Genomic DNA, 25,246 nt, shown 5'->3' on the forward strand with positions numbered 1-25,246 from the left:
GAAAACATATATTTGTTTGAAGATTAGTTATTTGCCTTAACAACATTCCTAAGTGTGATGTTGAGGTACACAAAAGGTCTTAATATGGCAACCTATTCAATGAAAAATCATAAAGTTTTATGAGTAATTGTAGATGAAAAGGAAAAACAATAAAGAGACATAATTTCATAGTTTAATTACTTCTTTCAATAATAATACAGAGCCAACACCAATGTCACTACCAAACTCACGATCCGATAGAACTTTATTGTGTAGGAGTTATAATTTTAATGTCTCCATCGTCAAGTAAACTTGGAAATTATGTGATTTTAATTAATTAAAATTTTATCATAAAAACTTCAATAGTAGTGGTTTTACAGTAAGGAAAAAAATGCTAATTGTGGTGTTTGATGAACTTTTCTGCCCATGTCCATCCACTGGTATAGAAATCTCGTGCATGACTAGCAACAACCATGTTGTTCAAAAATTCTTGTGTATTATGTGTTTCATTTAACTCTTTGTTAAGCAAAACAATTTGGGCATGTCCAGCAGGGCCAGAGATGAAAGTGGTGTTGGCGTTCCACTATTCCAAAAATTCTTTCAAAACAGAATCATCAACAGCAAGAGCCAACACCAATGTCACTACCAAACTCACGATCCGATAGAACTTTATTGTGTAGGCTTCCTTTGGTTGTATCAGTTGGGTCCTAACATAGTCATTTTCCACATAAGCAATAAGTAAATAATGGACTGCACCGAAATCACTAAATCAAAAATAACCTTAATAGTGATGAGCATTTCCCCAAGGCCGTTTGATTGCACTCTTTGAAAACACAAGCCACAAAAGGAATTCTATTCATTGATTTTCTCTTTGATAGTAGAATTAAAACTTTTAATGTCTCCGTCGTCAACTAAACTTGAAAATTATGTTTAATTAATTAAAATTCTATCATAAAAACTTCAATAGCAATGGTTTTACAATAAGGAATAAAATGCTAACCGTGGTGTTTGATGAACTTTTCTACCCATGTCCATCCACTGGTATAGAAATCTCGTGCATGACTAGCAACAACCATGTTGTTCAAAAACTCTTGTGTATTATGTGTTTCATTTAACTCTATGTGAAGCAAAACAACTTGGGCATGTCCAGTAGGGCCAGAGATGAAAGTGGTGTTGGCGTTGCACTGTTCCAAAAATTCTTTCAAAACATAAGCATCAACAGCAAGAGCCTCCCAAGGATCCATTTTGTCAACCAACAATGGTTTCCTCTTTTGCACTTAATACCTAAAACGAAAGACAAAAAAAAAATGGTGAGGCAATGATATTTTAACGTAGATAATGACCAACGTGGTGTGCAATAATTGAAGAATGCACCTACATATTTATAGTTCAAGTAGAAGGATTGATAACATCAGAGTTTAAAACATAACCCGAAATGACCAATATGCCCTTCAATTGTTTTTTCAACACGGCAAATTTAAAGTTGTCTTATTATGCTTTCTTTGAAAGAGTGTGCCCTGTTACATTGCTTCTCACCCACCAAACAGAGAGATCATTAAATGGCTTTTACTTCGTCCAACCTCCTTCTTCAAAAAGAAATTGCTTTGAATGCAGGAGAGACCAACCATAGCAAAACACAATAAATGTTGAACCTAACATTTCGCACCTGCACAAAGAAGTTTTGTACAAACCCGTCCGACGAATCAAGGTAAGTACTATTGTGGTAGACGTTGTTGGAAGGTGAATACATAACTAGAAAACCTATAACTCTATTTTTTTTCTTTGTTAAAAAATGAATGCATTTAATACTTTCTATAGTAAGGTCATGAGGTATGGTTTTCAAAGGAAACTTACTAAAATGGCCATAAAACGTAACTTTGTCCTACTATGTATGTTGCTGCATTACAAATTAGATGAGTATGTGTTAAATTTTTTCCAACCTAAGGGACTTGTATGGATTACTTGTAGATGGATTACTTACAAGAAAACAATGCAATAGGTTTGGAGGACATCAATTTATTAGAAGAAGATGGGGATAGTAGAACTATCTTCGACGATGAAGGCATTCATAAGGAAGACAAGAAAAGCACTCTGAGGATGTTGTTTCTCCCTGTGTTGGAATGTATTTTGATAGCATTGATGACGTCAAGAAATTTTACAAAGAATACGCTTTTAGAAATGGTTTCGGGACAAGAATCAGAACTTCGAGAAAAGACAATGACAATCAATTATGTTACTTCCATTAGTGTGTTCGCGGGAGGGAAAGTGTGTGTCCTCCATACCACCTGAAATGAAGACACTATCCACACAAAGAAAATAATGTCCTGCGCGCATTACTGTGGTTAGAAGAGAATATAAATGGATGATTAGTAGTGTGGTCCATGAACACAATCATAACGTAAGTCCTTCCAAGTCAAGACTAATTCCTGGGAATAGGAAGTTGAATATGCAAGCCAAAAGAACACTTGACATAGATGACGAATCGGGTGTGCCTATTCACAAGAGCTTTCGTTCTTTGGTGTGTGATGCAGGGGGGTTTGAGAACTTACATTTTGTCGAAAGAGACGCAAGAAACTATATTGGTCAGCAATGACGCGCTTTAGGGAAGGAAGGTGACGTACAAGCTTTATTAAACCACTTTTCCAGTATGAGGGAGTTGAACAAAGACTTCTTTTTTGAAATTGACGTTGATGCAGATAATCGCATAACCAATATATTTTGGGCTGATGGAAGAAGTCGGGCTGCATGTGCATATTTTGGTGACATTGTGTCCTTCGACACCACATACTTAACTAATAAGTACAATATGCCTTTTGCACCATTTGTAGGTGTTAATCACCATAGTCAATCAATCTTATTAGGGTGTGGGTTTCTATGTACTGAAGACACTTGTACATTTGTGTGACTATTTCAAAGTTGGTTGCGATGCATGGGAAATAAAACCCCTAAAGGAATTGTCACTGATTAATGCAAGGCCATGCAAAATGTCATTGAAATTGTCTTCCCCAACACACGACATCATTGGTGCCTTTGGCACATCATGAAAAAACTACCAGAAAAATTGCTGGGATATACCAAATACAAGGAAATCAAGCATGGTGTAAAACAATTGGTATATGAGTCATCTAATGCTGAAGATTTTGAGAATAGGTGGGCAAAATTCATTGAAAAGTATGATCTAGAACTTAATGAATGGCTTTACACTCTTTACGAAGAAAGACGTCGATGGGTTCCTTGTTATTTGAAATGTCATTTCTGGGCAGGCATGTCCACAACTCAAAGAAGTGAGGGAATGAATGCTTTCTTTGATGGGTTCATGAACTCTACAACCACACTCCAACAATTTGTTGCCCAATATGACAATGCCCTTCGTTCTAAGGCGGAGAAAGAGTGCGAAGCAGACTTCGCTTCTACTAATACTACCCTTCCATCTGGGTCTCAATCATTTATTGAGAGACAATTTCAGGATGAATACACTCATGCGAAGTTTGGTGAAGTGCAAAATGAGCTTAGGTGTAAAATGAATTGTAATATCAAAAGTGTTGAAGTTCATGGTTGTAAGGCAAAGTATATTGTTAAAGAGGCGTTGATATGGAAAGACCAAAGTGCAGACAAATTTAATGAAGTTATATTTGATCTTATGACAAAAGACATTGAATGCACTTGTCGGCTTTTTGAGTTTAGAGGAGTTCTTTGCCGCCACAATTTGATAGTCCTTGCCTAAGAGGATGTAAAATTTGTATCACAAAAGTATATTTTGAGTCGGTGGAGCAAACGCATATTGTGAAGGCATACTTTGATAAGAGCATCATATAACACTAAGAAAGACGAACCAACTATTCATAGGTATGACTTATTGTGTAAGAGGTTCTATGACATTGCTGAGTTTGCATGCCAAAGCGAGAGGGGTACATAATTCTTGTGTTCCCAATTAGACTTATTATCAAGGAATCCTTCCTTATCTTGTTCCACTACATTGAGAAACTGTGAACAGGCAGATGTGCACATTTCTTCTCCAATTAATATTGGTGCTCACCAAACAATGATACGAAGTCCAATTCATGTTAAAAGAAAGGGTCGACCACGAGGTACAAGGAAGCAATCAACTGTCGAGAAGATATGCAAAAAAAAAAAAAAAAATCTATGGCAGCTAGGAATAAAGCATCTCGAAATGGCACTGTATGTATTTATTTGTTGTATTCAATGTACCATTTTTTAATACGCAGGTTATCCAGTTGTTAATTTTATTTGTCGACATGCACTTTAGGATTGGGAACTTCAAACTTCAACTGCACCAGCTCATGAAATTTTGAATCCTCAAAGGGATACCTCAACCAACATGGTTAGTTTTCATTTCATAATTATGTCTTGTTATGGTATTAAATGGAAATAAATAATTACCCCTTTAGCATGGCTAGGTTTATGATGACCAGTGCATAGGCTTTTTATCACTTTTAACATCAATAGAAAGTAATCAACACGTTACTGGTACAGAACATATAATTAAGTATGCTACAGTACAAATATGTTTAATTTTGCCTTATATTTATGATAGTTTAATATGCTAATTGTTTGTATTTTTTTTTCAAGAACTAGTATCAACAACAAACGACATTTTTTGGATCATTTGGTATGACCAACATGGCATAACCAAACACCTTTTGCTATTAGAGTTTGTGTTTGTCAATGGCATGTTTATTTATTCACACGGTGAAAGTATTTGTACTGAGTACTATTTACTATGTTCAACTTCAGAAGTAGTGATTAATATTATTCACAGTTTTCATTGACACCATTTTGGATTAAAGACTCACAATATAGTTGCTCACAAAAAGGTGTACTACCCTGGCATTTTATTAAAATCATGTTATCAGAATTTATATAGGAAAATGATATTCTAACTCTCATTTTTTACTCTTTCTCTTACTTCTTGACCTGACAGCTGAAGTGTATTTAATTTTTTAATTTGTGTTTTGTTTTGTAAAGACACTTTGGCAACGGGTCAAAAGCGAAGGGAGAAAGGGTTCTTCTATCCCGCAGACCACACCCAAACAAACAATTAAGGTTTCTCTCTTTCGTAGAACACAAACAAAGGTGGAGAAGACGAAATTTAATTCTGCCAATTTCCAACTATCACTTAGTTGAAGCGCTTCCATTTTTTATATTAAGGTATGCTAGGTAAGAGTTGTGTTCGTTAGCTATTTTAAAATACGAGATTGCTTTCGGAATTCAGCAAGTTTCTGAATGGCGATGACCGCAAATGACGGTGGTGCTGGCGACGACAACAACCAACCTACAAATTGTACCGTCACTTGAAAACCCTAACCGGCCACGAAAACGTTGTCTCGTGTGTGAAGTTTTCTAACAACAGGACGCTATTAGCCTCGACAAAACCCTAATCATTTGGTCATCTGTTCTGCTTCTGAAGACTGCACCATCCGCATCTGGGACGCCACCATGGACGATTGTGTGAAGATCCTCCGCGACCACTTTGTCGTGGTCTTCTATTTGAATTTCAATCCTTAATCAAACTACATTGTGTCCAAGTCATTGGACGAGAGCATTAGGGTTTGGACGAGAGCATTTCTAACCTTTCCAATCATCATACATCTTGTATACTCTCAGGTCAATTGCTCATTTGTGAAACTATGCACTATTTTTTCACTATTCTGAAAATAATCTCAATTCATAGTTGCGCACCTCTCAGTTAGATTCATTGAATAAATGTGCTTCTGCACAAACAGTTCTTGAATCAGAAGTTGTTGATAACTTAAAAACAAATTGGCAATATCTGAATGCAAACCTATATTTGTCATATGATTTTGAAAAGCCAGCTTAAGCAAATGTTTTGTGTAGCAATTGCAAGGAATGGAAGCAACCTATTATATGGTAAAGTCACATGCTTTTTCTACTTATTATTATTAATGTTTCTAGCATCATATAATGACTATGAACCTTATATTTTAGATCTCAAGGAACTACAGATTCCGTCGCAGCTCAATTTTTGCTCAGACATATACACTCTCAGATAGGAATGCTGCTTTTGATTTATTTGGGATCCTCAAAACTCTTCGATGTGGGTCTTCAAAGTCCAATGTCACTCGCAGCTGCCATATTTGGTTTATGACACTTCCAGTTATATTACATGTGTGTATACTAAAGGCAATTAATTTCTACATGAAGGCGATATCTGTTTCTTTGAATTTGTTCAAAACTTAACCCATTTGAAAATGCATAAAAAATATAAGTAAAAGGAAGATAATATTTTATCATCCTTAAAAAAATACATTCATTAATTTTAAATTAAAAGTAAAAAAATATGATAAAATATTATTATTTTTAGTTGTTAGTTAAGTGTCTTTTATTTTATGGGTGTCAAAATATCTGTATATAAAACATATGTTATATGAAATGTCTATAAAACATATATATTTATATAGAAATTAATGCACTGTCAATATATATAAATATATCTCCAGTCTACAGAGAGAGGCTCCTAACCAATTGTTGGGGCTTTTGCTTCCAACACCCTATAATTGCTACATACATGCACCTCTACAACTTTTAAAATATATTTTATGCTTTATTTCAATTGAACCTCTTGCTTTACTTTTCTTGCTTGTGAATGTATTCTTTTACTGCATTGAAAGTTTGTTCCCCATATGAAAGTGTGTCATGTGAATGTGAAGGGAGGCCTGAAGTATATTTTATGATGTAAATTTTATTTAACATTGTTTTGTAAAAATTTCGGTTCTATTATAAAGTTTTCTATGATTTGAGAGAATATGGTAAACGATATTGTAATAAGACTATCCGTTATATTTGTTTATGAAACATAAATGGGATGACACAATTATTATTGTTATAAGTGAAGAAATGGTCTAGATTTAATTATTTTGATGAAGCACAATAATTCACTTCATATTTCAAATTGTATAGTCCACTAAGCATTATGTAATTCAAAAAAGACCTCTAGATTATGTAAAGCAATTTTTTTTTTCGTAATATTATTCAACAATCCAATATAGAGTGTGCAATCCAATGTCCAAAGCAAGAAACCACAAGGGCACTAATGAAGATCAACGGAGATTTTGAAGGTTGAATTGGTTATAAAGCTGAAAGGACAAAATTAGCAATTTTTTTAAAAAATGGGAGTGTACGAGGAGAATATGTGCATACAATAAGTATAAAGCTTTTGTTATTGGTTGCTTCTCTTTTATTAGTATTCACGGTGTCTTGCGATTATCCTTTCCATGAAAATTGCTCTCTCTAAGGGATGAAGTTAGGTATGGATTCAATGTGACATAGGACTTGTCATCCAAGCTTTTCATAATAATAATTTGATTTTACAATAGCAATGGTTATAACTTTTTGCTAAAGAAACCTCGTTTTAACAGTCACCAGACACAAACCACGCAAACTTTTACTTATATTTTTACAAGAAAACATACATTCCAATGGAACATCATCAGATCGCAACCAGACACAATGCTTCGATGCTACTTTATTGGATGCTTCGATAATTTGCCATATGATTTTCTGCTCCAGAAACTGTTTGGAGGGGATTAAAGTCAATGAAGAATGTCCGAATCTCCATTGGAGCAAGTTCAACCACCAAGTTTATAGGATCAACAGGTCCTCCCCTCACCACCTTAGGTTCTTCGGTGGAACCTTCTACCTTCCAATTTAACTTCCTCTTTTCCATTTCAGCTCTTTCTTGATTAGCAGACAAACTCATCTCTGTTACTTTATTTATCTGAAAAGGATGGGTTGTTAAAAGGAAGCCTATATATGGATACATGATATGTGAAAACATAACCTGGAGTAGTTAGTTATCGCTCTTACCTTCTTGTTGGGAAACAACTTTTTCAATTCCACACTAGCCATTACTGAGTAATTATTGTCCTCTCCAATCTTTATATGTAAACAGGCACCAAACAACAATCCATGAATATAGGTTATGTGTGAATACAGAGTAAAATATGTGATATTCGGTGCCTAATAAAAACAATGGAAAACTTGTCGTACATCCTAAAGCTTCCAAACTATATCATAAATCATTCATATGATTAATATCTTTGCCTGGTTAAGCTTAGTTTATGGTAGCATTAACAAACTGCTATTGATCCCTAACAGTGAGGTAAAAAATATTATTTCCGTTTCTTTGATAGAAATGTATACATGTTTGCATTTTCATAGCACAGGTTAAGAGCAAGTAAAACATGTATGTGTCAGAAAATAATTCCAATCATGGTTAAGAATATAAGATTGCAAACAATCCTTGGAAGATCATTTTGTAAGGATCAGTTTAAATCTTTCATTATTATCAGTACATAAGTAAAAGAAATTACTATACCTCGAAAAGGTGAGCCAATCTTACGAGTATTTTTCCATTTTTAAATTCCTGCAGAAGTTCATAAAAACAATAGATACTCATCAAAGATAAAGATAATGTAAAATGTTAGAGGGAATCTTAAACTCATTCTATTTTTATCTCTAAATGTTCCCAATCTTCCTTGCACACCTGGAGGGTTAAAAGAGCAACGTTGTTTGGTAAACTGTAGGAAGAATCTGTGCCTGAAAATGTTGATGTAGCGAAATGTAACCAATTATCCCCATCCTGCATGAAGAGTGGAAGACAGTTACTCAAATGATTAAGCTACTACCTTCTTGTGGGTCACCCTTCATTTTACCTGTTCTGCGAAGGCCAAAAGCAGGGGTGAATATAACTCCTGGCCAACTGTACGACGCCACTTGGCACCTTCACCTTTGTGGTCAATTCTAAGGTAAAGTTTTCCTTGAATCTGTACATATCACAGAAACTTGGACTATTAGTAAATGGTAAGGTAAGTTGGTGCTTTGATGGGAGACAAATTTTAAATGGATTAGTCACGAGTACCACAAAATTTCTCAAGAGAGATGAACAAGAGCAAGAATAAAGAAGCTAGAGGAAGGAATTGGAGACTGTAAAATAGACAATCTCTTTTGTAAAAATGAAACTTTTTGTTGTTCGATATGTTAGAATATTCTAGAAACTTCAAGCATATTCTAGAACAAAGTAGGTAAATATCAAAAACTATTTCCAACTACTTTGTAGCTAAAGCTAGTCCATGCACCTCACTACTTCATGATTATATGAACCAAAAGAAATTGCAATCGTTCTCATTCATGCATCAATAATCCCAGCCAAACCCATCTACATTCCCTTAGGATTAGTTGTTTGACTTCTCTTTCACACCTTTAGTTAGCTTCTTGAACACACCTTCTAATTCTACGAATAAAAGACTCCTCTCTTGTATTTTTCACACATGACATATATGAAATTACTTGATTTTGTTTGAGATTAAGTGTGTTGAGAGTTTGATACTAAATTTAGGTGAATTAACAATGCAGTTATCCTTGGAGTCTGCAGGGGTGGTGGTGTGCTTTTCCATCTTTCTTGCCTTGTCCATTTGATTTTCATTTTACTCTTGTTTCTTATGATTTTCTCTTTGGCCAAGACATTGAAAGGTTTTCTTGGTTGAGTTCTTTGGGTGGAAATCCTTCTCAGTCTCAGAGGTGAGATCTTTCAAGTCCTATGGGAAATCTCATCAGTTAGGAAGGAATAATTGACGAACTTGAGTCAATTATTATCATTAGAATGAGATACAAAATAATTTAAGTTGTATAGCATCATTAATTCATCATTAGTTCAGTATTAGAAGGGCCAATTGAAGATATTTATGGAAAATAACAGATGGCAATTATGTATCAGGATAGTCTGCTGTCATTTGCAGTTCGTGGGCAGAGAATACCTCTTTAGAAGCTTTTATCTTTGGCAAGTATATTGTTGTGCTATGTACGACTTCTGTGCCTCCTAGTATTATATTGCCTTAGCTTATCAATTAATGTTCTATCATTTTGGTTCAACTTGTCAGATCAATGGGAAGAGGTATCTGGGTCCAGCATGTTGATCATTTGAAAATAGCTTGAGTTTCTGATTGTGCTGATGTACCAGAGGAACAATTAACTAGATTGCAAAATAATGTGGTGCATATGGATCAGAGGATTGCACACATGGAAGAGAGGCTTCTCTTTGAGGTGCAAAGTTTGCTCAGGAAGAGAACAAGGAATGAAAGTTATAATTCAAACAGGAAGGGAAATTTTCCAACTAGGGTTCAGATTTGAATTTCACGGTTGGATGAGCATTGTATAGCAGTTAAGAAAATGGAACTGTCATCCATTAAATGGGGAACACCCAGTGGACTGGATCACCAAGAAGGAATTAGGCTTTTGAAGTGCAAAATGCTTCGAAAATGAAGATAAAATTGGTTAAATTAAGTATGGATTCAACCAACCACTGAATCCTTGGAGAAAAAAAAAAGATGACCTCACTTAAGGGAAAATTAACGGCAGCTGGTTGAAAGGTTTGGAGGGTTTGAGAACCCATATCAGGAATTAGCAACCTCGAAACAATTAGGTTCTGATGAAGAGACAATCAAGGACAAAGCACTTTAAGAAATTGGAAGGCCCATGTCTAGGTTAAGAGCTAGGAATGCTCTGCAACAAAAAGATGACAACCCTAACTTGAAGATCTTGGAGCCAAAATTAATGAATTGTCAAAGCCTAAATGAAGAACCATGAGTCTTGAAGACAAGAAGAAATTTCAAATTAATTTACATTTTATATTGCATAAAATTTGTGATAATGGACCATTAGTTTTTGGCATTTGTTTTCGTTGATTTATTTTGGGCTTTTTTGTGTTTTACTTGTGAAGTGGGCTGATGTAGCAAACTTATGATCTGACCAAAGTTTGCCGGAGACATCTCAAGGTCTTTCCATGTTCTCTTAGTGAATATTTAAGGCAAGGCGCAGCAGTGGAAATTAAAACTCCACACGAGAAGTTTTAAGGAAGTGCTTAGGGGAGCAATTAGGAAGCTTTTAGGGGACTTTTATGAAGTCTCTAGGGCTATCCAAGGGGAATTAAACAAGCACTATGTAGCTGCCCCAATTCGTACTTATTTTGGATTTTGAAAAATAAGATGACAGATTTTGGCATTTTTTGAATTTTGTGAGAATAATCTCCTTGATTCTTGAATTTCTTCATTGAACTCTACATAGAGAAATATCAAGGGAAAACCACAACCGATGTAAGCATCCTAAGGTTTATCTTCCATCCTTGGAAATGGAACCTATCCTACCCATTCTATCTCTTCTTGCCTGGATCCATTTTCTCCTAAAAGTCCAATTTTTAAAACTCAACCACCTTTAAAACCCTAAACAAAAACCAAAATCATCTCTATCCTAATTCTTTGTATTTTTCCAAAGAATAAACCACCCTAAAACCACACCCAAAATTCATCCAACCGACAGCCCCATATTTCCCCTAAATTCCTAACCAACACCACAACTTGATTCCTTTCTCTAATTCCTAAATTTTCAGCAATTTTGTCTCCTCCATCCAACCCAGTTTTCTGAAAAAATTGTCCTATCAGAATCTTAATCTCCAGCAAATCAACAAGTCATCCCCTAACAAGGTGTGCATCAGGTTCTGTAGAGGATTATACTGAGAAATCTCAACTCCTCTCTTTACAATTAAATAGGCTGCCCGATGAAAAAATTTGGAAAGGTTTAAACAAGCCCTAAATGAAGGAAAAATATTGCCATTGAATTCCGTTGGGACAAGGCTAATATTTCAACAGGTGGGAACCAAGAGCCAAAGTGGATAAAGAAGGATCAATTGATGGATCTAAGGCATATATTATTAGGAGTTATGTGATTGTTAACGGTGAAGAGAAGAGAAGAGAAATGGATTAGGTTAAATAAAAAAGTGAATTCATTCAATTAACTAGAGAGTACACTGATAGTGTTTACATATCCACTGGAAGTGGTTATAGATGAACTAACTGCTCCGGCCAGGTACAGCTGTCAGTGGAATGCTGTCGGACTAATCCCGTAACAGACGTGTACTTCTAAGCTAATGCCTGAGACATAGCAGACATAGGTTGACCTCAATAGAACATTAACTCCTCCCCACAAAACATTCGAGGTGGCTGCAATCGAGAAAACTCAGCCACTTTGGAGTTTGTCTCGAAGAAAGTGCGACCATGTGGGAGGGAGGCTTCCTTGAGAGGTCAGCCCATTGATCCTGAGTGGGAATGCATACAACAGCAAGCTGCATTAGAAATTACACAATGCCAAATATATAGAGATCTTAGGTGATCTCTTAGGGTTTATTTTTCTTTTATATTTTTATATATTTCCTTATTTAATTAGGCTCTTTATAATTAGACAAATATCTGGTTAAAATCAAATTTATTATAATATGATTTTTGGGCATATCATATCATGTATATAGAAATAAAATATCCTTATAAGATGGAACCTGTTGTGTAGTCCATACAACCACTTTTATAATATCTTAAATGTACATTGCAAGCAGACCAGGATCCACACACAAGAAAATGGTATGTATGGAGAGATCAACTAAATAAAATCGCGTACTTGCACTCAGCATGACAACATCTATCTCTCAACAACAAAAGTCAACACAATGAGACCTTACCAGAGCATCAGAAAAATCTCTCACAAATGAACACAACAACCAGAAATCATTATGCTAGCAATTGTAGATGGATTGTCGGAAAGATTTACTTAACCGTTAAGCCCTCGCACTTATCAGCAACGCAAACTGTTTCATTGAGTACCTCACCTACACCTCTTGCATCATCATGAAGCAACCTCCTGACAAAATATAAAACCAAATCACAAAACCGAGTAAATATCAATCATTATTTCATTATTGAACTTTACCAATATAACCCACCTATGCAGCATCACCTCCATTTGGCCATCCTGCAAGCTGGAACCTCCAACTGAGCGGTCCACCAACACCGAGAATTCCACACTACTATCTTGAATATATATTCCTAAATTAACCTAAAGAATAGTGAAAAGCCATAATATTTATTAATATCCATTTGAAGAACAAATCATATGGACTAAAATGCAGAAATATATATTTCAAACAAATCAACAAGCTTAAGAAATAAAAAATAAAATAAAATAAAAGAAAGCATTTGTTACAAGTGAAGCAGAGAATAAAGATCAACGTGAGTGTAAAACTCTGTATATTGGTTAGTTAGTTAGTATTAACTATAACTTGTTCTTTACTCTGGTTAGTGTAGCTTCTTTGGTTAGACAACTACAACTAACTTCTTTGATCAGGACGTTAGTGATAATTACCAAAACACTGCTACTTAATTCTGATACCACAATATTAACAACGGAAACTAAAATCTTTATTCACTGCATATTGTCAAATTTCAAAATTTAAAATTCTTAACCTTAACTGAAACAAACGTTTAAATAAATAAGAAACTCCTTTCCGAAATACAACTAATAATAGTAACAGACTCTCCCCACATAGTTCCCAATATGACTCCTCACTATGTGCCTCTTCATTCGTATCTACCTAACATATGCTTCCACATAAAAATACAAATATTGCAGTCAAACACAAACAAAACAAAGATGAGCTAACAAAACAAACAACAAGACACAATTCATAACAAAATAATATATAAATCACATCAAATGCCTCACCCAACATTTTAACCACACATGTGATCTTATCCTACCATTCATAGCACTTGCTGTACCGCACAATAATTCAAAACACAACTCATTTCAACACGAGGCATCAACTCACAGAGTCACATGATAAATTACTTTTGCTACTGGCACACTCTCGCATAGAGTTTCCGGCCTTTTGCTCCAAGAATTAAGCAAATATAAGATTCTCAATTGCAATTCACACATGTAGCTTACCAGTCATTTGGTCACCACTAAAGTTAAAACTCCTCACTGCTCACCACTAGACGCGGATGGAGTACACTTCATACTTCTCTCCTGAAGAGACTAATGGACGAAGTTCACCAGCAGTACCACCACATAGAGTTTACTAGTCATTCACTCCGAAAGAGCTAAAGCCATCTTACTCACCTCTAGAGAGTGACATACGGAGTTCACTTCCTAGTGCCCTCCCAGATAGTCTTATGGGCAAAATCCACCACCTTTTGCTGAGACACGACACACTTTCCATTCTTTCCAATCTCTCAAATACCACATGCATCAACTCATTAAATGACCACACATATAAATTAATTTAGTCTTGCACATACAATACCACTACAAAATCTATAAACCACCACACATTTAACAAGAAATATAATTCTCCAGCGTTAAAGACTATTTCTTTATTCATCTTATGTATTCATAACTCACTCAGTTTCTAATTAAATTATCAAAACCTTCTAATTAAATTATCAACACCAGACATGCTAACTTTATGTTATATATACACGCTAACAAAAAGAAAGCTTACCTTTTATATATATATATATATATATATATGGAGGCTCCACTGTCAATGTATATAATTATACAAAACCACCGCATAAAAAATATTCCTATATATATATATATATATATATATATATATATATATATATATATGACCCCACCGCATACTAATTATGATACCAAAAAAAGATAAAGGAACAAATACAAAACCTTCAATGCTAAAAAAAACATTTCCGCATATACATAATAACCTGCATCCAGAAAGTATAATGCAACAACCAACCGTTATTCACCAACAAAAAAATCTTTACAACGTCAATGCTATCCATGTTTTGTTTTCTTCAAAAGAAATAAAACAATAAAACAACCAACTGAAAATCCAAAACAAACGAACTTTAACTTTTATATGCTTTAGGTATTATAATAATACAAAATCTGTAATTACATTCATAAAAGGAACCAAAACTGCAGAGTTTCCAACCTTCTATAAAAATATATAACCAAAAGAAGAAAATACAGAGCCCTAGGTTAGTAACCATAAATATACGTATCCAACTTTATTTTTTGTTTAGCAATCCCCGTATGATTCATTATCTTGCTTTATCTTTTTAAAATTTATTGTCACCTATCATCACGACCTGTACGCCCTACATACAAAACCAATTAACTTCCAGGAACCCAACCTTTTAATGCATCACAACCACATGATCTTACAAATTCACCGAATGGTAATTCACATTCACACCACCTTCATTATCTATATAATAATACTAGTAAAAATTTTACTCCATTATCACTATAATTATTATATTTCACATTATCTGTCCACCAATTCTTTCGTGTTATCTGCACACTCAAGTTGGTTTTAACAAATCTAATCGAAAGTGTCCCACGGATTACTCCATAAAGAGATATATCCTTTCCTCATAATTTATCACTTTATCTATAATCAAATAAATCCCCACAGAATTATCATTAATCAAATTAAATACTCTTATTTAATATTATGGTGCCTAAGCCCAAATTTTCAAAGAACCAAATAATTTAAATTCTACCCGGAAACATACTGCACATGCCAAAAAAAGAAAACGTTGCATCTCCATATGCCATAGTCTGATAATCATCAAATCCCTATTTCAATCTATGCTCTAGCTACAAAACGCAATACTTAAACAAAAAAACCGTAATTATATATTATATTAATACTAAAATTCCAATAAAACTACTCCAAAATCTGTCATAGAAAAACTAAATTAGTTAACTCATTTTACCTGGATTGTTACTTCTAACTCTTGATACTTTACTTTGCTAACCGGTATTGCGCTTAACTCCCAAACAATCAGTATTTTTCTCTCTCTTTCTTTTACCCTACAAGCTCTCAATCGGCACTATCCCATAATATATAGACTATCCCAAAGCTTTTGCAGTAAAAAAACCCTAATCACTACTTCAGGCCTTATTTCAGGTTTATTGCTCTTCTTCACGTCCAAATTCATTAATCTTCCAATACTTGTTTTAATACCCATTTTTTCTAAGGAATTGTGCACCTATAAATTCAATTTCACTCAATCTCACCCAATTCAATTAAAAGTTGTTGGTGGGACTTCAACCCAATACCTCCCATATGATACCCAAATACTCTAACCAAATGAGCTATATAACTAGTAAGTTATTTTACTCATTCTAAAATTTATAATTTAAACTTAACTCATTTTCATTATTCTACTAAATTAAAATTTTATAGGGTCTTACATTAGGAACTCAAACTCTGGCGAGCACAGCTTTTCATCCACAAATGGATGAACAAACCAAGGTTGTCAATAGGTGCTTAAATGTTTACTTACGATATCTAACAGATACAAAACCAAAACAGTTTACACTTGCCTTGGGTAGGGTTTTGGTTCAGCACAAGTTATAATGCATCTATGCGAATGTCTCCTTTTAGAGCACTTTATGGCCAAGACCCTCCTTCCCTGCTAAGAGGGACCACTATTCCTTCTTGAGTTAAAGGAATAAATTAGCTTACTCACCAAAGAGACTGTTAGAATCTGTTTTATTATTTGTATTAATTTTGTCAGGATTTGTGTTTTATTATTTCCTTATTTAGCAGATTATAATTGTAGTGTATGATGGTATCCCTGAATCATAGGGATTTGATTGTCTAGGTGTTATTATTATATTTCCTAAAATAGGATTCTAGCCTTGTATATAGGAATTGTATTCTCAGAATAATACATTGAACAATTCTAGACCAAGCTCGGGCTCTTCTTTTTCAACATAAGGTTCCTAAGAGGTTTTGGGGGGAGGTTGTTCTCACTGCATGTTATCTAATTAATAGACTACCTTCTAGTATTCTAGCTTCCAAAAGCCCTATAGAGGTTCTGTCCTCTTTTTATCCTAATGTGTCCACTTCCAACCACCTTGTTCCAAGAATATTTGGGTGTGTCTCTTTTGTCCACGTCCACAATGGTGATAGAGGTAAACTTGATCCTAGAGCCTTAAAATGTGTTTTCATAGGATACTCATCAACACAAAAGGGATATAAATGCTATCACCCCCCATCCCAAAAAATTTGTGTCAAGAGATGTCACCTTCTTTGAACACCAAAGTTACTTCCACCAAGCTCATCTTCAGGGGGAGACTGCAAGAAATGAAGATGAACTCCTTATGCTCCCTGACTTAAGTTTCGGACCAGAAATAGAGACTAAAAGTGTAACAACAGAAAAGGAACCTACTAAATCCAGTCAAGATGGGGCTGATGTAAGATTTGGGAAAAAATTGGTTTATACAAGGAAGACAAAGGCCATTCCAGAATCTGTCCATGTCCAACAATCCAAACCAACATTACTTGAGGTAACTACCCCTAATCCTTTAATATACACTAAATCCACTTCTGATTTTCCAAATGTACAAGAACCTGAATCCAGTTCAACACCACTTTATGAGAACCTAGATATTCCAATTGCCCTTAGGAAAGAGACTAGGAAATGTACCACCAAGCCACTATACCCTCTAGCCAATTACCTATCCTTTAAAAACTTCTCACCTACCCATAAAGCCTTCCTCACAAGCCTAAACACTACAACCACACCTACCTCTTTATCTGAGGCATTGAGTGATAAAAAATGGAAACAAGCCATGGATGCCACAATGGAAGCATTAGAGAAGAATAGTACCTGGAATTTGGTTGCTCTCCCAAATGGGAAAAAACTAGTAGGGTGCAAGTGGGTATATACTATAACATACAAGGCTGATGGATCCATTGAGAGGTACAAAGCAAGGTTAGTAGCTAAAGGATTCACTCAAACCTATGGAGTGGATTACATGGAAACATTTGCTCCAGTTGCAAAAATGAATACAGTTAGGATGATATTATCCCTAGCAGCTAATTATGATTGGAACTTGCAACAATTTGATGTTAAAAATTCCTTCCTTCATGGAAAAATTGAAGAGGAAATTTACATGGAATTGCCCCCTAGATATGGTGGAAAAACAACTACCAACACTGTTTGCAAGCTAAAAAAGGCATTGTATGGGTTGAAACAATCACCACGAGCATGGTTTAGAAGGTTTACTAAAGTTATGATAGGTCTAGGCTTTAAACAAAGTCAAGGAGACCACACTCTGTTCATTAAACACTCTAAGTCAAGGGGAGAAACAGTGTTACTGGTTTATGTGGATGATATTATAGTGACAGGTGATGATGAGGAGGAGCAACAACGGTGTTAGGCCAACATCTGGCCAAGAACTTTGAAATTAAGACCTTGGGAAAATTGAAGTATTTTTTGGGAATTGAAGTGGTCCATTCTAAAAAGGGAATATTCATATCTCAACAAAAATACATCACTAATTTGTTAAAAGAAACTGGTAAGAAAGCATGCAAGCCTACAAGTACACCAATTGACCCAAACTTGAAATTGGGAAGCGTCGAAGAAGATACTGCAGTGGACAAGGAAATGTATCAAAGGCTAGTTGGTAGACTGATATATTTATCTCACACGAGACCTGATGTTGCATTCGCTGTGAGTCTAGTTAGCCAATTCATGCACCAACCGAAGGAGGTTCACTTAGAAGTTGCACTAAGAATTGTGCAATATTTGAAGGGAACCCCAGGCAAGGAATTTTGTTTAAACGAAATGGGAATGTAAGTCTGGAAGCATATACAGATGCAGACTATGCAGGGTCAATTGTGGATAGGAGGTCAACTATGGGATATTGCACTTTCCTTGGAGGGAATCTTGTGACTTGGAAGAGTAAAAAACAGAACGTGGTAGCCAGATCCAGTGCTGAAGCAGAGTTCAGGGCAATGGCACAAGGGATATGTGAATTACTCTGGCTGAAGATCATCTTGGAAGACTTAAGGATAAAATTGGATGAACCAATGAAACGTTATTGTGATAACAAATCTGCTATTAGCATAGCTCATAATCCAATGCAGCATGATAGAACCAAACATATTGAGGTTGACAGACATTTTATCAAAGAAAAATTAGACAGTGGTCTAATCTACACTCCATATGTCTCCTCACAAGAAAACCTTGTAGATATTCTATCGAAGGGGCTGAGCAACAACTTTGAGAGTATTGTTTCCAAGATGGGAATGGAAAATACTTATTCACCAGCTTGAGGGAGAGTATTAGAATCTGTTTTATTATTTGTATTAATTCTGTCAGGATTTGTGTTTTATTATTTCCTTATTTAGCATATTATAATTGCAGTGTATGATGGTATTCCTGAATCATAGGGATTTGATTGTCTAGATGCTATTGTTATATTTCCTAAAATAGGATTCTAGTCTTGTATATAGGAATTGTATTCTCCCTAAATTATGAGAGAGACACATTGTTAAAGGGGTTACAAGAGAATCTGTTGAAGGCCCAAGATCAAATGAAAAGATATGTTTATCATCATCCTAGATATGTTCAATTAGAGGTGAGGAATTCGATGTATCTCAAACTACAACCATATAGGATGACATCTTTGGCTAAAAAGTTGAATGAGAAGTTGAGCTATTATGGTCCTTACAAAATTCTAGCCAAGTTAGGGCAGTAGCATATTAGCTGGAGCTTCCACCTCATTCTAAAATTCAACCAGTATTCCATGTGGCACTCTAGAAAAACGTTATACACCGTACACAAAAGTCTCAACCCTTATCCAAAGTACTAACAGAAGGTCATAAGTTGAATTTGTTTCCAGAATATACTGTGTTGTCTCTTTTATCTCTGTAAACTTCATCTTTCTTAAGTTTTCTGATCCAGTTCCTATAAGTACCACAGTACAATACATAATATAAGCTAAAAATAGAAAAATGGATAGCGAGTCTTCAATAAAATGAAACATACTGGGTAATAATTTCCAGCTACGGGTTGGTTCACTTGCAGATCCCAATCTTGCCTGAAATCTTGAATCTGCAAAACAATTTCAATCAATTGAAAAAGAAAATACATTAAAGAAAAAATGGAACAAAGCTAGAGAATAAGCCATCCCCTCAAGAATAATACAAAAGAGAAACATCAAAAACTAGAGACTGAATCATGTAACATGGCTTCCTAAACTCTCTGCATATCTAATAAAGAAAAGTCATGAAAAAAAGAAGTGATCAGGACAACATAAGTTTCAGAAGAAAAAAAAATCCTGTCCATGATTTTGTCTAGCATGCTTTCCTGCAAATTCTAGCATTCCTTTCCAGCCAAAATCATCAGAGAACAGAGAAGAGCATGGAAACCCTTACTGAAAGATGAAACTCTAATTTTGATGAAGAGAAACTGATGCAACCCTTAAGACTCGTCTCTCAAAAAAATCCCAAATAATCTAATTTGAGAGAAAATTTGCCTCAGATCAATTTAAAATAAGATGATTTCCTGTTTCCAAACTAGAACAAGACAATGAACATGTCAGGTGACAAAGGAAAGCACTTTCAGATAGGCCAGCACTTTGTCAGATATCATTGGTGTTAAACCTAAATGAAGTCTCTTCACATTTCATGCACCCATCATGGATCCTATGTGAGACCCCCATTAACAAGATGGTTCAACTCAAGGTTTTCCTATTAATTATATTGTATCTTCTGCTTGCAAAAATGTTGGAATTCTCCAATAGAAAATTTGAATAGTTTATCATAATACAAAGGCCAGCAGAGTTGATACTACAATCTAATAATCACTTGTATACACTATTTATAATACTAGATGGAGAGAAAACAAAACAAACCCTCTTAATGAAGTCACGTCCATTAGAATCAGTGTAGAATGTCTTGTTGGTCTTCATTGTCGTTTTAAATTGAGTAGTAATTTCTTTCCCAATGCCATCATCCACTGGTATAGGCCCAACCTACATATGTATGTATAAATTTAAAATGCAACATCTCAAATGTTTCTGATAATTGAAATGAAACAATCATTTGCTCTTCCAGTTCGATAACATACTGTGAACTCAATTTCAGCATGCTCTTTTTCCTTGAATACCCTTGTAATCTGTGTATGCAAAAAACAAAATTAGACTTCCATGCTTACTGTAAGGAAATCGAAAATTACAAGAGATATAACTTCTAATTTAACTGAAATTTGAGGGGGCGGGGACGCTGCAGGCATTAGGAGTGATGTGTGAATGCGCATAGGAAAGATTATTCGTATAATAGCTATTTTAATCATATTTTACCTGGGATACCCATGGATTGAGCTGTTGATGCACTTCATCCAATATTGGACCATGCAGGACAGTAAAAGATACCTGAACAAAAACCATACAATATAAATGTAAATTATTGTCTGGATTGGTCATAAATTAAAATCATCAACCATTGAATGTTTGAAAAGAAAAGTCCATAACCTGATGATCTGATTTAATGGGAAACGAGCCATTTGGACGAAAGACATATGCCCCTGAAGCCTAAGAAAAACGTAGTTTGCAATCAAAACAAATATTTAACCAGGTTCATTAAGAATATTACAGATTAAAGTAAGAAAGTGATCTTATCATAGTTCTAACTAGAAGACAGAGTAAAGGAAAAGCCAGAAAAAGAAACTAAAGAAAATGAGAAAACATGTACAATGTAGAGCATTAAGTCTATCTTCTGATTGACAAATGCTCTATTTATCCTGCACTGAAAACAGAAAACAAATGTTGGTTCTTTTATTGTTTCTATTTGCTAGGTTATTGAGAGCATATATGCTCAACTTGAGTGTACTTTGTACTGCATATACTACACTCTCAACACGGTATTTCATATGGCATAGGGAGACCATGCTATACAAATCATCCCCTTAGAACATAATTCTCTTTTCTCCTTTCACTACATGGTATGATGAGTATATAAAGGTAGCTACCAAACAGCTAGGGCAACCTGTTTCCAAAAAGAATCCTACCAGTCAGCCAACAGCTACTGGTGGGATCAGAAGGCTTGTATGGTGGCCAAGTCCTAATAAAGAAATCAATCACATCTGAAAACCACAGGTGTGGCAACAATCAAGTGTAGACACTGATGATTAGAGCAAAACAAGTCTCCTTTCGGCAACAGAGAGGAGAATCTCTCTGATCTGTTGAAAGCCTAGTCATTTTCAGGGGCTTTCTTTGGTATTGTTGCTATTTTTGAAGCAAATTGGTCAGTTACGATGCTGTTAGGTGAAAAATGTCATTCTGGGCTGTTTTTGGTGCTCTTTAAATTTAACAAACAAAATACTATACCAAAATATGCCTAACAAAGAAATGTCAAAATGTCATCATCCGGCTAGGACAACCTGATATATAACATTGCACAGAATAGAATAGCAAAGACAACTATATCAATAAAAAAATTATTCCCACTAACAGTGCACAAAATTAATACTAATGATATTCAAATATATAGAAGCTTCAGTATATATGTAACTACCTGGGGATCTTTATCAGTCCCATCGTTTCCAGAATAATAACTGTATGATTGTTCAACTGATGCTGTAACCTTCAACCAAAATAAAATAAGAAACTTCAGCATTGCTAACTTTATTCCTTAATCAAATTGAACTCAGAAAATAATGGAATCCCTTATCAGATAACAACTGATCTTGGAGTATATTGAGAAGACTACAAATAGAAAAACTAATAAGCTCATTGAAACTTACCAGGGTTCTACTGTTAACATAGTGAGTCAGTTTTCCCTCATCTGCTGAATAAAGTAGCATTAGATTCCCTTGTCCAACTTGTATGCTTTTATTAGTACTTCCTTCTGGACTTAAAATCTTTGAGATTGTTGAACTATCATCTATGTCATTCAAAGAGTCATAAAGTTGAAGTTAATTAATGTTATATTTCAGTCCCACTACACTGATACAGACAACAGACCAGAGACAAATAAACACAGTTAAAAACAAAGCAAGAACACATCACTAACTTGATTGATCAGAGCTTGTCACTGTATAGGTGCTGAAACCAAGGGGAGGTACAGACACTGGAAATGCAAGCCAATACTTGAGTGCGTTGCTCCCAGGAGCTTTTCCTCTATATGCTTTGACATAATATTTTCTCATAGTCAAAGTAGCATTAGACAGAGGCAGAAGCTGAGACTCAATTTTCTTCCCATCTGAATCCTGAACAAAAACATGTGTAGCGGAAATCTGGCAAATATGTTCAGGAATCAGTCACACAAAGATTAAATTAGTGTCTGAAGTGATTGAATAGTTACAAGTTATAAATAATCGGAATGATAATCACTAAAAATTGAATCAAAGAAATTTGTTCGAATATCATATCTGATGTGTATGCACATTCTGTTTCTTTCAGCTTGCTTATTGGTCCAAGGGTGCATTAATGCATACAATTAAAGATCCAAGGGGAGGAAATACGAATAAATGAAACAGTATATGAGTGCCTATAGATCTCTCGATTAGCTCATTCCATCAAACTTGAAGAAATTATGAAAACAAATGTTTTTCTTATCATCTTTAAGCCTTCTAACACACAATAAACAAACTTTACGATCCTTCAAGAGGCAAACAAAAAGCTCTGAAGAATAAAATTTGCAAGAATAAGTGAAGTAATATATTTTTCAAGACTACAAAAAAATGACCCAATGATAACAACCAAGTAAATGGAACATGGCAGCAACCACAGATTTTGAAGTGATGGAATACACCTTTCACAGCCCATACCCAAGTCTGACAAGAAATAAAATAAACAAACTGCCAGTAGAAGAACTTACAGGAATTCGGATTACATCTTCCCTCTTCCAAGCAAGAGGATTATAAACAACAATCACCTAAAATGGGAATAAAATTTGTGAGAAACTTTTTAATAAGAAAAATTCATGTCTAATTATAGTCAGGCAAAAAATCATATTATCCTTACCAAGCTCTTTCCATTAACCAATGTAGTTTCTGATGGAGGACAGTAACTTATATTAAGAAGAGGACACTGAAAATAGATTCACATAATTTAGTATAATATCAAATGTTCTTAAACTAAGAAGATTTAGGAAGCCTAAGTTAATAAAAAAAATAAGTGACAGATTGATAATAGTTAATAGCATATATCAGAAATCAAAAACAGTTAAAAGCAGCCAAAAACATTTTCAGTAGGATAAATAACTCCTTTGTCGTTCATTTATATCACTTATCAAGGACATATAAGACAAAAGAAATATGAATCCTTATCAACTAAGGTTAATGTAGAGAACTGTGTAAAACTATGTCAAGAAGTGAACTTTAAGTCTAACTCAACCTCATAAAACCGGTTTGTAGGATGAGATTTGCACCCACTTATATACTATGAAATCACCTTATCCCTAGCCAATGTGGGACTTTCAACACACCCCCTCACGCCGAAGTATATACATCTCGAGCGTGGGACTAGACATTAATGGGTGGTCCGATAGCGGATGGAACTACATGCCCAACAAACAAAAAACTTTCCGATAGCGGGTGGCACAATAGGCCAAACAAACGACAAATCTCGCTAGGATAGGCTTAACACATGGCTCTAATACCATGTTAAGAAGTGAACTTTAAGCCTAACTCAACTCCACAAAACCTGCTTGTAGGGTGAGGTTGGCACCCACTTATATGCTATGAAATCACCTTACCCCTAGCCAATGTGGGACTTCCAACAAACTAAATGCATAAGTTTGGATTGACCACAATTTTGTACAAGTATTAAGAGGAAAACATAGAGAAAAGGAGCTCTAATACCAAATTAAGAGACAAAAAGAAAAATATAGAGATTGACCATGATTTTGTACAAGTATTAAGAGGAAAACAAAGAGAAAAAGGAGCTCTAATACCAAATTAAGAGACAAAAAGAAAAATATAAAGCAAAGAAACCTTTGTATTGATTATTGAGTTTGAAAAAGTAACGAGCTTGTGTTCAAAGCAACTACAAATGTCGAGTGGAGCTCCTCTAGCTTGGTCTGAATGGGTTGCTACTTTTCGGTGAAGACACAATAGAGATGGAGATAAAGTAGAAGGTCAAAATCACTACTTGCTGGAGACAAAATTCAACACTAGTGGACATTTGTTGGTCACTCAAGCATACCCATGTGTAGGATGACAAAAATATCATCCTTGTAAATAATGTCGGTGTTCAAAAAGATTAATAAAATTTCAAAAGACCATGTTACTCAATTAAATTCACGTGATTAAAAGTCTTATCTTAAAGTGAAAGTATGTTAGGGAATAACTTGCACAAACTACAACAAGGTGGACCAAACAAAGTTCAATGTGGGAATAGTCAGACACCCACAATCTAATCCCAAAAGAGAGGGGATATGTAAAACAACCCCTAATCATGAAGGCAAGACCCAATTGGAGAAGGTAACACCAAGGCGAGTTAGCGGCCAATGGGCATGACCAAAACATTGGCCAGACGTGCCACCACCTTCTGCTGCCAGTGATTGATGGAGAGAAAAGAACATTTGCATCTAGGTGCATGTGGTAGCTCTGATGGCCACAATTTT

General features: G+C 35.0%; 2 protein-coding genes across 2 annotated transcripts in view; one reads left to right on the forward strand and one right to left on the reverse strand.

Annotated features, from left to right (window-relative positions):
* Positions 1 to 3,019: 3,019 nt before the first annotated feature.
* Positions 3,020 to 3,703, forward strand: LOC114189712 (protein FAR1-RELATED SEQUENCE 5-like). The gene has a single exon (XM_028078371.1). It carries the CDS (start codon positions 3,020 to 3,022, stop codon positions 3,701 to 3,703), a length of 684 nt encoding a protein of 227 aa, XP_027934172.1.
* Positions 3,704 to 7,279: 3,576 nt separating this feature from the next.
* LOC114173498 (alpha-mannosidase At3g26720-like) overlaps positions 7,280 to 25,246 on the reverse strand; it is a 30,589-nt gene continuing 12,622 nt past the window's right edge. Inside the window, exons 13-29 of the mRNA XM_028057951.1 lie at positions 23,644 to 23,709; positions 23,498 to 23,554; positions 22,691 to 22,913; positions 22,422 to 22,561; positions 22,193 to 22,261; positions 21,151 to 21,210; positions 20,980 to 21,051; positions 20,748 to 20,795; positions 20,533 to 20,652; positions 19,665 to 19,730; positions 12,785 to 12,897; positions 12,618 to 12,702; positions 8,673 to 8,783; positions 8,504 to 8,599; positions 8,336 to 8,383; positions 7,825 to 7,893; positions 7,280 to 7,735 (exon numbers count right to left, since the gene is read on the reverse strand). Of these exons, the coding sequence (XP_027913752.1) occupies positions 7,484 to 7,735; positions 7,825 to 7,893; positions 8,336 to 8,383; positions 8,504 to 8,599; positions 8,673 to 8,783; positions 12,618 to 12,702; positions 12,785 to 12,897; positions 19,665 to 19,730; positions 20,533 to 20,652; positions 20,748 to 20,795; positions 20,980 to 21,051; positions 21,151 to 21,210; positions 22,193 to 22,261; positions 22,422 to 22,561; positions 22,691 to 22,913; positions 23,498 to 23,554; positions 23,644 to 23,709 (1,695 nt within the window). The 3' untranslated portion in view covers positions 7,280 to 7,483. The remainder of the gene's footprint in view (positions 7,736 to 7,824; positions 7,894 to 8,335; positions 8,384 to 8,503; positions 8,600 to 8,672; positions 8,784 to 12,617; positions 12,703 to 12,784; positions 12,898 to 19,664; positions 19,731 to 20,532; positions 20,653 to 20,747; positions 20,796 to 20,979; positions 21,052 to 21,150; positions 21,211 to 22,192; positions 22,262 to 22,421; positions 22,562 to 22,690; positions 22,914 to 23,497; positions 23,555 to 23,643; positions 23,710 to 25,246) is intronic.

This window comes from Vigna unguiculata, chromosome 1 (assembly GCF_004118075.2).
Source record: "Vigna unguiculata cultivar IT97K-499-35 chromosome 1, ASM411807v1, whole genome shotgun sequence".
In the NCBI taxonomy this organism is placed as follows: domain Eukaryota; kingdom Viridiplantae; phylum Streptophyta; class Magnoliopsida; order Fabales; family Fabaceae; genus Vigna; species Vigna unguiculata.

Excerpts from the sequence above, each read along its gene's own strand:
- LOC114189712 (XM_028078371.1), top strand. The coding sequence starts at position 3,020 with ATGAAAAAACTACCAGAAAAATTGCTGGGATATACCAAATACAAGGAA.